Source organism: Physeter macrocephalus, chromosome 1 (genome assembly GCF_002837175.3).
Source record: "Physeter macrocephalus isolate SW-GA chromosome 1, ASM283717v5, whole genome shotgun sequence".
NCBI classification, from domain to species: domain Eukaryota; kingdom Metazoa; phylum Chordata; class Mammalia; order Artiodactyla; family Physeteridae; genus Physeter; species Physeter macrocephalus.
In genome coordinates, this window is record NC_041214.2 from 46,143,722 (window position 1) to 46,159,265 (window position 15,544).

The 15,544-nt window shown below is 42.2% G+C and overlaps 1 protein-coding gene across 4 annotated transcripts in view; it reads left to right on the top strand.

Moving 5' to 3' along the window:
* Positions 1 to 15,544, top strand: part of UBE2E2 (ubiquitin conjugating enzyme E2 E2) — a 384,777-nt gene that overhangs the window by 216,542 nt on the left and 152,691 nt on the right. The window contains exon 4 of one of the 4 annotated variants that reach the window (XR_003680001.2): positions 9,964 to 10,091. The exons of 2 other annotated variants lie outside the window; for them this stretch is intronic. Coding sequence is in view for 1 of the 2 variants with exons in the window: in XM_028490273.2 (XP_028346074.1) it covers positions 10,039 to 10,091 (53 nt within the window). In the remaining variant the exon portion in view is untranslated. Of the gene's footprint in view, positions 1 to 9,963; positions 10,092 to 15,544 lie in introns of those variants that run through there. One more of the 4 variants, XM_028490273.2, reaches the window with a different exon arrangement.

Sequence of the window (15,544 nt, forward strand, 5' to 3'; positions counted from 1 at the left end):
CATACGTGGAATCTAATTTTTAAAAAATGATACAAATGAGCTTATATACAAAACAGAAACAGACTCACAGATATTGAAATTATAGTGAAAATCAGGCGGAGCTGATTGCAATACATTAAATTAAATAAATAGAAGTTTTAATGAGCTAAAGAAGAGTACTACAACATTTCTAAATTTTAAAAAATTAAATTCTGTGACTGATACGTATATAGAATTAATTTTAAAAATTTTAATGACTGTGTGGCTTCTTGTAACAGAAGTTGACATTATTTCATACCTGTAGGCTTTGTGATAAATTCTGAGTATTAAGGAAGATTTGTTTTCTGATCCTCAGTGTTCATAAAGACCTACAAAGCATTTTTATGAACTCCCATGTCCTCCTGTGTATAAGGAAGAAAATTTTGCTGTGAAATATAGTTTTAAGTCTCCCAAAGTGCCTTATTCAGGAAGTTGAGCTTTCTGTGTTTCTTCTATAGTATCTCCTTACAAAAGTTGGTGTTATAAGCCTTTTTTCTTTTCTTTTTAGATATCTAAGCTTTTTATCAAAAAAGAAAGAAAACTTTAAAAGACAGAATTTTGTAAATTGGTAACCACCAGATCATCCTTTTCGAAGCCTGGATCCCCACCAGATTGCCCTGCAGAGAGGCAGAGAAGGAGGTCTGCTTCCTGCTTTCTGATTCCTCCACTCTTACACAGTTTGCCTGGAGTCTCTCCGCCCCGAGAGGAGTGTGGTTTGAAAAAACTTCCTCCACCACACTTTTATTTGCATATTATTTCATTTTCTTTGGTAATGCATCATATCAAGTAGCCACAGCAGTCAGCATCTAACATAATTAAAAAGCAACAGCTCCTTAGATATAGATTTTTTTTCTTTCTTTTTTTCTTTTTTTTTTTTTTTTTGGCCATGGGGCTTGTGGGATTTTAGTTCCCCAACGAGGGATCAAACCCAGACCCTCGGCAGTGAAAGCACAGAGTCCTAACCACTGACCTCCAGGGAATTCCCAGATAATAGATTTTCTCCATGCCCTAGTAAACTCCCTCGTGGTACTATCAGTACTTGCCAGTTTTTCACCCACCTCTCTGGCCAGTGCCCATCTTCTGTTCTAGCCATTATCCTTATGGCCATTGATGGGCCACGTGTTAGGCCCTCTTTTCTTCTCACTCTGTCTCCCTCTCTGAGTGATCTCAGCTCTGCCTGTGGCTTCACTTACCACCTCTGAGCACCAGAGGAATGAATGACCTAGTGGATAGATCATAAAGACACCACTCCTATGTGGTTCATCTTAGCTTAGGTTCCCCAGAAAAACAGCCTGAAGCAGCAAGCCGTGTGCCCTTCCTCCATCGGGGGATAGCATCCCAGGAGGGAGAGGGACCAGGAGAGTGTAGTTTGGGGGGAGGGAGAGTGCATATGTGTGTAAGCTACTGGGACTGCCCAATCCTATCAGATCATAGGCCAAGACATCCTCTGAACTGTGTCCTAAGATTATGCATTGTGAGAGGAGAAGGGAAGAAGAATTTTTCCCCTGCTGCCTGTCCCCCGCTGGTCAAAGGTTTCCCTCCAATGTATTACCTCCTCCACACCCCCAGGTAGTCAATGGGTGGTGTGAAAGTGTGGATCCAAAGCCATGTCAACTCAGAAGCCATGGAGTGAGAGGCAAGAACTGCCCCCAGGCATAAGCAGGCACTGTCCAGCTATACCCAGGGACACTAGTACTGATGAAGCAGCTGAAACAAGACAGGAGAGGGTGCGAGAACCTCAAGTGGTACATCCAGGGCTCCAGGATGATCTGCCCCTTTACCGCTCAGACCCACCCATGCCAGACACCGTCGCTTCCGTACTACGACATGGGGCCTCTGCTTTTGCGAGAGTTGAGATGCCCTCACTTCCTCCCAGAGACCAGAGATCCAAGTGCAGGCAGTACCTGAGTCCCCTTTAAGGGGAAGCCCTTCTGTAATCACATGCCAGAGCCTTGAGGCAAGAGGAGAAACAAACTACAGTTTCCCCTGCTGCAGCTCACCTGGAGACTCAGCATCACGATCTATCACCTGGTCCAGATTTCCTTCACCGGTAGCAAATTGGCCTGATTTGAATTGCTGGCCTGCTGAGATGACCCAGACCTTCTTCCCTCAGTTGTCTGGGCCCTTGGTTGCCTTGTTGCTGTTGAGCCGTAAGTGCTGAAATTTCCCATTTATGGTTACCACTGGCTGTGGAAGCACCTAGACATACCCTGATGAATCCCTCGAGTTCTGGACACATCCTCTCCTCCCTCACTGTGTAGCCATAGTCTTTGCTGCTCGTGATATCAGGATGGAACATCCCCAGCAGTCACCTGACTGCCTGTTTTCTGCTGGTGTATTGACACGAGGAGTCCAGAATGACCGGGAGATGGTCAGAACTTCAAGTTTATTGGAACTTTTGCGTGTCCCCTGGAGGAAACAATCATCCCCTCCTGCCTAGGAATCAGGACTTCAAACTTGGCAAATATGAGAGTTGCGTGGATGGGAAACACAAATTTTGCAAGTGGGTCCCTGGGGTTGATGATGACAAAGGCCAATCCTGATTTCATCCCTTGGTTACCAGACCTGAGTATTGTAGCTCTCGGTAATGCAGACCAGATATTGAAGCCATTGCTTCAATACCTATACCACATCCTGGAGGGCAGGGCTCCAACTCCGCAGGAAGTTATTCTAAGATGCCTCTTGGGTTACTTTTTAGTAGACCACTCTCCCTGCCTGTTGGGCCAGCTTTGAGGATGAGTCATTGTCAGACCGGTGGATTCTAAGGTTATGGACCCATTGTCACATTTCCTTTGTTATAAAATGGGTGCCTTGGCCTAAGGTGGTGTTTTGTGGAATATCCTATTGAGAAATCATTTATTTTATAAGCTCAGGGACAGTGGTGGCAGCAAAAGTATTGGGAGCTGGAAGCCAAACACTGTGGTAAAGACAAACCATTGCCCCTTCCCACAGAACTAATCTTACACCAAGTCAGTGATGGGTCTTCTTGAGTAATGATGCCGTATCCAGGGCTTGGTATCAGTGTCTGTGGCTGGCAGGTGAGACATGTAGCAGTCGCAGTAACTTTTCCAGCATTGGTGAGAGGAAGAGCCTCTGCCACACTCTTCACAGGCCCATGGTATCAACTCTTTGCTGGCCTGAGTGGGAGGCTGGCTGACGGCCCTAGAATGACTCGTGCTGTCCACCTTTTGTTGATGTTTGACAGCACACATGTTGACATTTTGGGGGATGCTTCCTGGTGGGCATTAGCCTGAAGCACAGAAAGTACCTGACCTGAGCCGCCAGCATCCATCCTTCCCAGACCTCCTCAGCACATCATCTGTCCCTGTTGTTCCCTAGGCCCCTGACCAACTGTCCGTTCGCTGCTGCCCCGGAGTCAGGGTGTGTCTGTAGCCCAGGCCTTCCCTCCCGCCACGTGGCGTGAGTGCCCAGGGCTGCTCTGTGTCCTCACCCGCCACACTTCCTTCCCACGGTCCCTCAGGTCCACTGCTGAATGACACTGTGGTGTAGCACCAGTTCACTTGGGGCTCTGTCTGAATTCCTGTTTTCTCTGTCTATTGATCATGAAACAGAGAGACACCCGTCGTATGGGAGTCTGGGTCACCTATAAATGTAATTTCCTTGTGCCCTCTGAACGTACTTGGGCCTAATCCCAGATAAGCCATTTCCATCCTAGAGTGGGTTTTTTCTTTGCCCATCTAACTTTATGTCAGAGGGTCACTTGTTGACCATGGTTGGGTATGCCAAGGCCCTGGGCCCCTTAACATACTAGGGGCTGGTTTTTAAACGGAACGTTGTTCTCTGCCCCAGAACCCCAAGGATCTGCAGTGTGACTTCTCTCTTGGCACTCCTTAGCCATCGAGGATAGGTCCGCACCCCCAGATCCACTGGCCACAGCTGCATCATCATCTAGATGTGCCGCAAAAGCCTTCTCTATCACTCGGGTCGCTCTTGAAACTGACAGCCGCCAAGTCTCTGATAAATGGGTCCAAACAGTATTATAAAGTATGGAATGTGCATGCTCCAGAATCCAAAGAGGCCCACCTTTTTCTTAGCAGTAGATGTTGAAAGAAGCAACCTGTTCTCTTCCTTAGAGAGGATGTTCTCAGTCCATCCTGGAGCCCTAGGCTTCTTAAAAATGTAAGCAGTGTGCCCTATCTCTTAATTTTTGTGGTGTGTGGTGTTTGTGTTTCACTAGGCCCACTAGGGTGCTTTCCATTTCTTGCTCCCGTTAACATGTGGTCATCCATATAGTGGACTAGAGTCATGTACTATGGAAAGTCAAGATGGTCCAGGTCCCTGCAGACTTAAGTTTTGAGGGAGATCGGGAGAGTTCACATCACCAGGAGGCAAGGGAGTAAGTAGCCTGTCTCTACCCATGGACGGTAATTGCCATATTCACATAAATAGCTGGGTACCCGGTGCCAGAAGCTGTATAATGTCATACCTAGCATGACAAGTACTATTCGGGATTTCCACCACTTTTAGCTTACAGTGGTCCATCGTTTTTTTTTCTGCAGGGTCATTAGAAGTATAGAAAAGGCGGTACAAGGAGGGACCACCGCTCTTCCTCTCTAAGGCTTTGGTAGTGTTCTCATCTCTGCAGTTCTTCCCCGTATACACAGTATTGCTGTTGAGTTACCATCTTGAGTGAGGAATACACTTGCGGGGGAAAGTTTCAGAGTCTTCTACTCAGTCCTTCACACCCAAATGACACTTACTCCCCATATCAGAGACCCATCTGAGGGTCTCCCAGTTACACACTTGAAGTCAAGAAATAACTCCAGTCGCTACCTCTCCCCGATAAGGCCCCATTCGAACCGGGACGTAATGGCATTTAAGATTCCCCAGTATTGGTGTGGTTTGAGCCCTGATGTAATAGTCCTCAAAAAGTCTAGAGTCCTTTCCGCAGGGCACAGTTATCCATGCAGAAAAGTTCTTTGCTCTCTTCCACGTTACACATGCTCTTTTCTCTGCCTGATATATTTCTCTCTCCCCTCTTTCCTTAGATATTGCCTGACCTCCCTGACAAGGGTAGATCAGTCATATGTTACTATGTGCCTCTTCTCTGCATTACTTAAAATAATTGTAGCTTTGTATTAATTTTCTGTGTTTTTCAATTAATGCCAGTCTCTTCCTAAGGTCCTTGAGGGGAGTGTCCTTCCCTACTTTATGCTCTGCTCTCTCCCTAACTTGTTACCTGCATCACATACTAGGAGCTTAATAGCTATTTGAGGAATGAGTGAATCGTTAGGTGGACGGGACAATGCAGTGGAGAACCCTGGCCTCAGAAGCCCCATTACTCTAGCTTAGAGATTCTCAGAAGCCCTCCCCAACCATGTTTTAACATTTCTAATATCAATTGCTTTGGGCCGGGTAGCTGTTGTGAGTTTAGTTGTTATTGCCTGCGCATGCAAAAAAAAAAACCAAAAAGCAAGCAAACAAAAACTTGTAAAAAGGGTGTCAGCAGCTTGGAAGAAAATTCCAAGGACAGTACTAGAGCAACAGTCAAGATACACTGCATCAGCAAGGCTCTTGATGACACAAAGGGCCATGTTTTGTGGTCAAACAGTCATCTTGGAGCTGAAAAGTGAGGCAGAAGATTTGAAATCTGAAGGTGAAGAAGTTCTAATAATAATCCATTTTTTTGTCCATAATATCACTCTTGAGCACAAATAAAAAGATTAGCATATATCATGTTCTACTTATCATGAGAGCCCATTCAATAAGTATGATTTTTCTGTGATAAGAAAACAGTTATAGTTTAATTTGGCAATTTTTAAATTTCTTAGTGGTTCAGAGTAAGAGCTCATCATCATTTTAGAGTCAGTGAAATATGATATTATATACAGTGGTCTTCAGGGCCTCTGTTAATATATATGGCCTCTAGTGTGAATTAGAAAGAGGCATTTCTTTCTCCAGGGCAGCCTTGCAGCTGGATGTAGGGGTCAGGGTGTCAGGCCCTCTCCACCAGCTGTCTTTGGGAAAGGGAACCAGCAGTACCGTCTGTGGCCGCTTCAGCTAGCCTCAGCTTTATGAAGAATGATTTTCTTTCACAATTCAGAACAGAACATTCTCTGTAGTTTGAGGCATTGCTGTCCTGTTTTTGCATGGTGTGACTTGGAAGAAAGGTTACAGGAAAACTTGGACTATATAGCAAAGTGAGTATCATTCGGAAGAATAGGTTTCTATTTTTTTAATTTAATTTTTATTTTATATTGGAGTATAGTTGATTCACAATGTTGTGTTCGTTTCAGGTGAACAGCAAAGTGATTCAGTTGTACATATACATATATCCATTCTTTTTCAGATTCTTTTCCCATATAGGTCATTACAAAACACTGAGTAGAGTTCCCTGTGATAAGTTTCTGTTCTTAAAAAGCATTCTCTTTAAGGCAGTTTTTTTTTTTCTAATGGATAAGCCTATTGTGACGAAGTTTTGATCTGAGAATATCAGGGTGTTTCTGGGTAGACAGGAAGTCTAGCAGAATTTCATTTTGATTGAGACTGTCCGGGTCAGTGACCTCATAATCTTTTTAGAATGAAGCTCTGGCAGTGAAGCATTCCAATCCCACTCCTGGGAACTTTGGTCAGCTCCTGAAAGGCAGGCGTGCCTTTGATGTTTGATGTAGACTTTGATATTTATGTCAGTGTTTTTGTTTGACCATATACTCTGGAACTGCTTTTCATACTGCTTGTGTCAAAATTTAAATTTCAACAACTGTACTTCGCTGCAGCAGCTAAACCTAATTTACTCACTACAATTAAGATGTTGAATACAATTAGGAAATGTTCTACTAAATTAATACTCTTATGCAGGGCCTGCCATAAGGATACTGATAAGAAACTAATCAAGAAGGATGTTAGTTCCTGATGTGGGAAACATTCAAACTTACATTAAGTACTTAGATTCTAGATACCTTCCAACTATCTGAAAGGCATTTCTGTCATGAATTGGAAGGCTTATAGTTTCTCTTTTAGGTCTATAATTTATATCCAAATATATCATCTAATTTTATGTAAAGTAGCTTTTCCTCCTTACGATTCCCTTCTCCATCCCCCATTCTCACTGTAGGACAGACAGAGAAGTGTACTGTGCAGTAACCTGACCTCTGATTGCTGTCTGGGAGCACAGGTAATTATAAGAGATTAGAGGGGAAAGCTGCAACTCAAGAGATTAGGAGAAGCAAATCTGGCAGAACCACGATCTGTGATACCTGGTAGGAAAAATCGTGTGTTTCAGTGCACAAGTCCTGTTTGCATCTCAGAGTTCACCACAAACTGAAATTTTCTCATCTTTTTGTTACCGACCAGAGATCTTGGCTTCCTTAATCAAAAGAAATGGATCAGAGGCCAGACAAGAAGTTCAGGCAAGGCTTTATTGGGGCCCCTGCTGCAGCAGAGGGGATCAGAAACAAGTAAAACGTTCCCTTGCTTGCTGGCTCCCCAGGGGGGTCAAGCTGGTTCCTTATGTGGGGTGAGGGTAGGAATGTGTCTGGGGGTTGGGCCAGAGGTGTGGCTTAGGTGATCTGCCCGCCCCTTAGGTGGTGTCAGAGTGCAGGGGGCATGCGCAGTGCCCTGCTTTTGCTCCCGGCTCTTCAGAAGTGGCAGTTGGGTTTTTTCTGGTCTTTTTGTATCTTCTTGTCCATAATTTGCCCCAACTGTGCATGCACGTTTTTTTTTTTCTAATGGATAAGCCTATTGTGACGAAGTTTTGATCTGAGAATATCAGGGTGTTTCTGGGTAGACAGGAAGTCTAGCAGAATTTCATTTTGATTGAGACTGTCCGGGTCAGTGACCTCATAATCTTTTTAGAATGAAGCTCTGGCAGTGAAGCATTCCAATCCCACTCCTGGGAACTTTGGTCAGCTCCTGAAAGGCAGGCGTGCCTTTGATGTTTGATGTAGACTTTGATATTTATGTCAGTGTTTTTGTTTGACCATATACTCTGGAACTGCTTTTCATACTGCTTGTGTCAAAATTTAAATTTCAACAACTGTACTTCGCTGCAGCAGCTAAACCTAATTTACTCACTACAATTAAGATGTTGAATACAATTAGGAAATGTTCTACTAAATTAATACTCTTATGCAGGGCCTGCCATAAGGATACTGATAAGAAACTAATCAAGAAGGATGTTAGTTCCTGATGTGGGAAACATTCAAACTTACATTAAGTACTTAGATTCTAGATACCTTCCAACTATCTGAAAGGCATTTCTGTCATGAATTGGAAGGTTTATAGTTTCTCTTTTAGGTCTATAATTTATATCCAAATATATCATCTAATTTTATGTAAAGTAGCTTTTCCTCCTTACGATTCCCTTCTCCATCCCCCATTCTCACTGTAGGACAGACAGAGAAGTGTACTGTGCAGTAACCTGACCTCTGATTGCTGTCTGGGAGCACAGGTAATTATAAGAGATTAGAGGGGAAAGCTGCAACTCAAGAGATTAGGAGAAGCAAATCTGGCAGAACCACGATCTGTGATACCTGGTAGGAAAAATCGTGTGTTTCAGTGCACAAGTCCTGTTTGCATCTCAGAGTTCACCACAAACTGAAATTTTCTCATCTTTTTGTTACCGACCAGAGATCTTGGCTTCCTTAATCAAAAGAAATGGATCAGAGGCCAGACAAGAAGTTCAGGCAAGGCTTTATTGGGGCCCCTGCTGCAGCAGAGGGGATCAGAAACAAGTAAAACGTTCCCTTGCTTGCTGGCTCCCCAGGAGGGTCAAGCTGGTTCCTTATGTGGGGTGAGGGTAGGAATGTGTCTGGGGGTTGGGCCAGAGGTGTGGCTTAGGTGATCTGCCCGCCCCTTAGGTGGTGTCAGAGTGCAGGGGGCATGCGCAGTGCCCTGCTTTTGCTCCCGGCTCTTCAGAAGTGGCAGTTGGGTTTTTTCTGGTCTTTTTGTATCTTCTTGTCCATAATTTGCCCCAACTGTGCATGCACGCAGCTATTTTTAGTCCCTTATTTGCTTACTTTGTATTTTGTTGCTGGAGGAGACGTTTTTCCAGGTGCAAGCACTGCAGCAAAGGGTCCCAGGTCCCAGGTCCCAGCCTGTCTCATTTTCAGTGCTTTTTAGAAGTGTGATGTTATCCATTATCCAGAGGAATCCATAGTATTTTATTAATATGGGCCTCTGACCTTACTGCCCTAAAGTATGCCATTGTAAAATATACAGGCAAAAGGAGTTTGAACTGGAGAAATTTAGGGTAATCCTTCCCGTTTCAGAATGTCAGTAGAAATATTCCACCATAAGTGTGCATGTTACAGCTAAAACCATGAAAATGCTCATCTCGCACCAGTAGAAAACATTTTGTGCATGAAAGCGTTCATGGGGGATTTTTATTGTTAGCCACATTATTGGGCATCAACAAACTGCTTACATGGATTTCTTAAAATTTGTTTGAAAAAACGACAACAGATCCTTGTTTTGACCATTTGATCACCATTAATTACTCCCAAATCACAAAACGGTCAGGAGAAGTAAGTGGATGGAATTCAAGCGTTTGCTTCTCATTTTTAACTCTCATTTTAGACGTTTGGATGGGGTGAGAATAAGGAGCCGTGGAATTTTGTGAGGTTTTTATTACATCTGATTACATTTTCTCTTTCCACCACTGCCCATCACTGATAATTAAAAAACAATTATCCTTATCTTTTATCTTGATTGGGAAAACTGTTGTCTGGTTCAGTCTAATCTTTTTGGTGTGTGACTAGATCTAAGATTTGAACAGTCGCAGTCCTGCTGCTGTGGTTATTTTTCCTGGGAGACTGAGAGGCAGGGAGAATCATCACACGTCGTGGTTAATCAGTTCTGAGAATTTATCTCATAGAACCCTGTTTTGAATTAACTGAATAATCCAGTAAGCAGCGTTTTTAATATCTCACATAGGGAAAGACTGAAAGCTGGCTAACAGTGAAATTTCCCATTTTTCACTGGCAGGAACCCCAGCCCCATAATGGGGAAGGTCCCACCAGTGCGAAGGCCCCATATGGGGGCCCCTCCCCTAGTGAGGACATGTACCCCCGAAGAGGAGTCCCCCTGGCCGCTGGCCCCTGCCACCCCACCACGTGAGTACAGCCACGGCTCTGAGGACCTCAGCACGTTTTCCATTTCTTGGTGGCCGTTTGTCTGATGTGAGAATTAGCCAGACCCTCTTCCCTTTCATCCCCTTAAACATTTCAGAAAACGCAATGTAAGCCTCCTTTGGGTCGCTTTGCTTCATTTTGGCAAGTTTAATAGAAATTGTTTGCTTAGGAGGTGAAGGCTCTTGGTTGAGACTCAGCTTACGTGTAATTAGTGAAACAGTCTGTGGCTATCTGAGCAGTTCTGTTCCATGGAACTTTCTGCGGTGGTGGAAATGTTCCACAGCTGCACTTTCCAATACAGTAACCACTAACCACACGTGGCTACTGAGTGCTTGAAATGTAGTTCAACCGAGGAATTTAATTTTTAACTTAGTTTAATTTTAATTAATTTAAATTGAATTCTCCATGTATGACTAGTGGCTGCTAAATTGGACAGTGAATATGCCTACATTTAACGCCATGGGCCTGAGCTGTCTTTGAACATTTCTACAGGTGTACCTCTCTACCTCTATTCCCTTAATAACCCAGAAAAATTTTCCTTGTATTATATGTATTATTGTAAATGTGATTCTCTAATAGTCAGAAAATACTTAAGTTAAAAATTCTCATCTCAAAATGTATTCACCCATATTGCCCGTATGTAGCTTTAATTACTTTATGATCTTGAGAAATTCAATCTTAAAATTATGAAGTAATATCTGTTTAAATATCCCAGCTTTATTTTCTTCTTCACACGTTTTAATTTGCAACTTCAATATATATATAGAAGTAATCACACACAGTAAAATAACTTTCCCATTTTATTATTCCTTTTTAAATGAGACTATAAAATATCCTACATTAGTGCAGTAAGTGCAGTGCTATTACCAAAACATTAAATTCAGCATGTACTCATTATAATACAGTACTTAGAAGTTTCAAAGTTTGGTTCTGATAGGTGGGTTATTGAGATTACAGGTTAATTAAATTTGTAGTTTTAACTACTATAGTAAATGTCCTTCCATTATTGGGCTATCATTAAAAATTGCTTACACTGGGGCTTCCCTGGTGGCGCAGTGGTTGAGAGTCCGCCTACCGATGCAGAGGACACGGGTTCGTGCCCCGGTCCGGGAAGATCCCACATGCCGCGGAGTCGCTGAGCCTGTGTGTCCGGAATCTGTGCTCCGCAACGGGAGAGGCCACAACAGTGAGAGGCCCGCATACCGCAAAAAAAAAAAAAACAAAAAAAAAAAACTGCTTATACCGTAAGATGTGAATAAGGGAAATTATGTGCGGGGTATATGGGAACTCTCTGTACTATCTGTGCAGTTTTTCTATAGCTCTAAAATTATTCTAAAATTTCTTAAAGTTTATTTTTAAAAATTGCTTACATCATATTTTCTCATGCCATCTATTTATATTTGTTAACATAGCTGTGTATGCATCCAAAATAAGAATCATCAGATCAGCAATGGGTAGCACTTACATAACTTTCACAACATGGCAACTTCAGAATATCCCTGAGAGATAATATTATCATAATTTTACAGGTGAGGAAGCTGAGGCATGGAATACACAGTAATTCAGCCAAGGTTACTTAGCTGGTCAGTGGCAGAACCAGAATTTGAATCTAGCAAGTCAGTCTTTTAACCACTAAACTGTGTTACCTCTTAAGGAATCTTGATTATGCAGCGTAAGTTGTATTCTCTCTGCTATCAATGTAGCAAGCAAACTTTCCACTCTAAGAAATCTAAAATAAAGTAATATGGTAATAAATTACTTATACAACTTGAAAAACATAGAAGTATGCTTTGTGTTACAGTGATTTAGATTTTATTCTTCATTATTTTTATGAGGAATATGTTCATATTCTCTTGACAAGAAATGTCTGTGTTAGTGGGGTTTTAAAAAATTGATGTATGTTTCATTAAGACAGTGGCTAAGAATGAAAAAGAAAAGAGCAATATCTAAAGGGCAGGGGGGAATGGATGTGGTTGGTTATCTCATAAAGACAAAGTTTTTATAAGACTAAATTTTTAAGGAACCTAGAGTAATTTGTGGCATGGTTTTTTATTATTACAGTGTTATTTTACCATTTTCCTATCACAGTGCTCTGTTTTGTCATATGCCTGTTAATGCTGTTGTTCCCGTACATTAAATTCTAGATCTTTGTGTGTTACTTTTCATTGTGAGCAAAAGAGAAAACACTTTATATCTTTAACCCATTTTTAAAGAGAGGGTTGGTGTGAATATGGTTTAAAGGAAGTTCAGCAGAATAAATACCCAAAGTATTAACAACAAAAAAAACCCAAGATTAAAGTTTTAGCATACTTTCTCTTCGTGTTCACTTCTCATTTATAAATAGTACAAATACATTATATATGAAAGTTGTTAAGAGACTTAAATCCTAAGAGTTCTCATCACAAGGAAAAAAATTTTTTTCTATTTAATTTTGTAGCGTAAGAGATGATGGATGTTCACTAAACTTATTGTGATCATCATTTCATGGTGTATGTAAGTCAAGTCATTATGCTGTACACCTTAAGCTTATACAGTGCTGTATGTCAATTATATCTCAAACTGGAAGAAAAAAGAAATTTTTTTAAAATGGTACAAATTTTAGATGAGTAGAACTGGTAGTTTGGGGATTTTAAAAATCCATTTATAAGCCTTTCTGAGTCCGGAAGGGAAATCACTGAAGATCCTAATAGAGTATAAATCAAGATATTGCACGTAAGCCACTTTACAAAGCAAATAATAATTAAAATTTTAATTATAGGTTTTCCTGATTGTCGGCAACCGACAGAGCTTTCTTCTAGGGCACAGTGTCACAGCTTTCTTTCCAGGGTGTATTTGCACACTGGCCCAGGAAGCATCTCTTAAGTTTTAAGATGTTAATAATACCTTGAGGACCCTCTTCCTGAGCTTCTCCAGAGTTGCTCTCACAGAAGATAAATGACCGAAAGCAAATAGCTCAGCCGCCTGCTGTAAAATAAAATAACCTTAAAGAAACAGTTTTCTGTACTCTTGAGTTTCATAGTAGGGAGGCAGCATTTCTGAGTTATTTGCAGTTTGTGTAAAATTCTTACACTAAGTTCAGGTACCTGTTAGAATCATAGGCTAACACAACTTAACGGGAAGACTAAGCAGCAGTGTTTTACTTTCCTCAGTTTTGTATTATTTGGATTTTTTATAAGCAAATGAGCTTTTTCGATGCTCATTAGCTGCTCTTAAATTTGATTGATTTTAATACTTTGTAGCTGATTTTTTAAAACTTTGTAGTACTTACATGTAATAATTTACTTCTTTATATGACATGTTTATTAGTTATTAATTTATAGCAGATTATTAGAAAGTTTATTATTTTAGAAAAGCCTTGAAAAAGAATGGTTTATTTGAAATGGTGCTACCCATGAAAGGAGTCCCTGTTTTAAAAGCTGAGAGCTGGGTTAGACCTTTAAGGGCATCTCCTATCTGAGTGCTTTCCATCTGCCCTCTGAAATCTGATTTAAGCCTCATGTTCTACCTCGTGTCTTCTTTAGTCTCAGAGAACTTTAAAACAGAAACTATGGAATAAATTCTCAGAAAGCCTAAGACAACAGAGTCCTAAGCTAGAGGAAGCTAGCAAGCAGATGTGATAGGAGGAACGCTAGCGCCTTCGCCTACATAAGGACAAGAACTGTCACCTCATAAACCAGAGAGCATAGTCCATGCCCCAGCCTGCTTCCAGGGTCATCTGACAGCGCCTTTCACTTTTGGGTGATGTACAGGTATGCTTACATGAGAAATAATGCTGTGTAAACACACCTAGAATAACAGTGCTTTTCAAGCTGTATTTGAACTATGTGAGAGTCTTAAGGTGCCAAGTTTCTTAAACTGCATAAAATGCAAACACTAAAAGAAAAGCCTACCTCCTTTTAAGCTGTACAGTGTATTTACTAATCTAGCTGCAGTTGATCTCAGATTCTTCACATTGCACAGGAGATGTTAGGAACATTTCTGGTCTGCTTGGGTTCCATGTGGCAGTGTGCTTTGCTCCTTGATGGATGTGTCAGAGATTCTCTCAAGTCACTGAGGCCAAGGGTGGGGACTTGATTCCAAAGAAGTCTAAGAGCTCACTAGGCTCGTCCTAGCTTTCTGCCATAGTCAGGCCTATCCCTGCCAAGAAACAGCTGACTGCAGGTTTTGCTCTCTCCTCTTTCTGGGAGACCTGAAACGTTGGCTTTCCAAAAGGCTTCCCGGCGTGCAGAGTAAGTCGAGGGACAGAACTGTCAACAGAGCTGAAATTAAGCAATTCAGCTACCTATCTGAACTGTCAGTGCCAACTTAAACGCCAATAGGAAGCGCCTTTTTTTTGGTTACGCGGGTCTCGGTTGTGGCTGGTGTGCTCCTTAGTCGTGGCACGCGAACTCCTAGTTGCGGCATGCATGTGGGATCTAGTTCCCTAACCAGGGATCGAACCCGGGCCCCCTGCATTGGGGCGCAGAGTCTTAACCACTGGACCACCAGGGAAGTCCCGGAAGTGCCTTTTGCGTCTGCCAAACTAGTCAAGTAAATATGAGTAAATCAAAAAGTAATGTAATCACCAGTTGCCTATGTTTTACGTACAGGCTGATTTAATAACTCAGATTCCACCTCATCTTTTGCAAGTGGTGGTGTGAACTAGATCTCTCCTGCCTTAATTGTGGTGCCACACACATTGAAACTAAACACAGATTGTGGGTGTGCTCACAAGTTATTGACCCCTGTTATGTTTTCAAAGCCTGCCAGCATTTTTTGTTTTTTTAATAAATCTAACCATGGGAAGTTCCATAAAGGCCAGCCTGGGCTCCTGGGACTCATGTTCTTGAAATTTATTTTTCATCCTTCAGTTATCTAAAACATAATGATTTTTTTTCTTTCATAAGCACTCTGCTCAGATGTGGCTAAGAAAGATGAGAGACCCTAAGAGCAAAACTTGTAACCAATGCATATAGCTGAATTACACTCAGAATTGGTTCAGCTTTCATTAAAGGTTGCTTAACTGATACATTTTAGCTCTGCTTAGGCTTCTGAGCTGAGAAAACAAGTGAGTGCTAAAAGAACCATAACATGTTTACAAATGCACGCATGATTGTGAAGCAACATATACATGAACCGAAATATGAGGAGGAAAAAAGAAAAGCAAATGCTATTTTACAGTAGGGGAGCTACATAAACACCCCCAGGGCCTCTGTACGAACCTTTCTATCGCTCTGAGGGCTGCTGCACAAACTCAGCGCGTGAGCCAATTATCCATGCCTCGGCCATTGTAGGTTCTTTGTTTGTTTTTTGTTTTTTTGTGGTACGCGGGCTTCCCTCTGCTGTGGCCTCTCCCGTTGCGGAGGACAGGCTCCGGACGCGCAGGCTCAGCGGCCATGGCTCACGGGCCCAGCCGCTCCGCGGCATGTGGGATCCTCCCAGACCGGGGCGCGAAC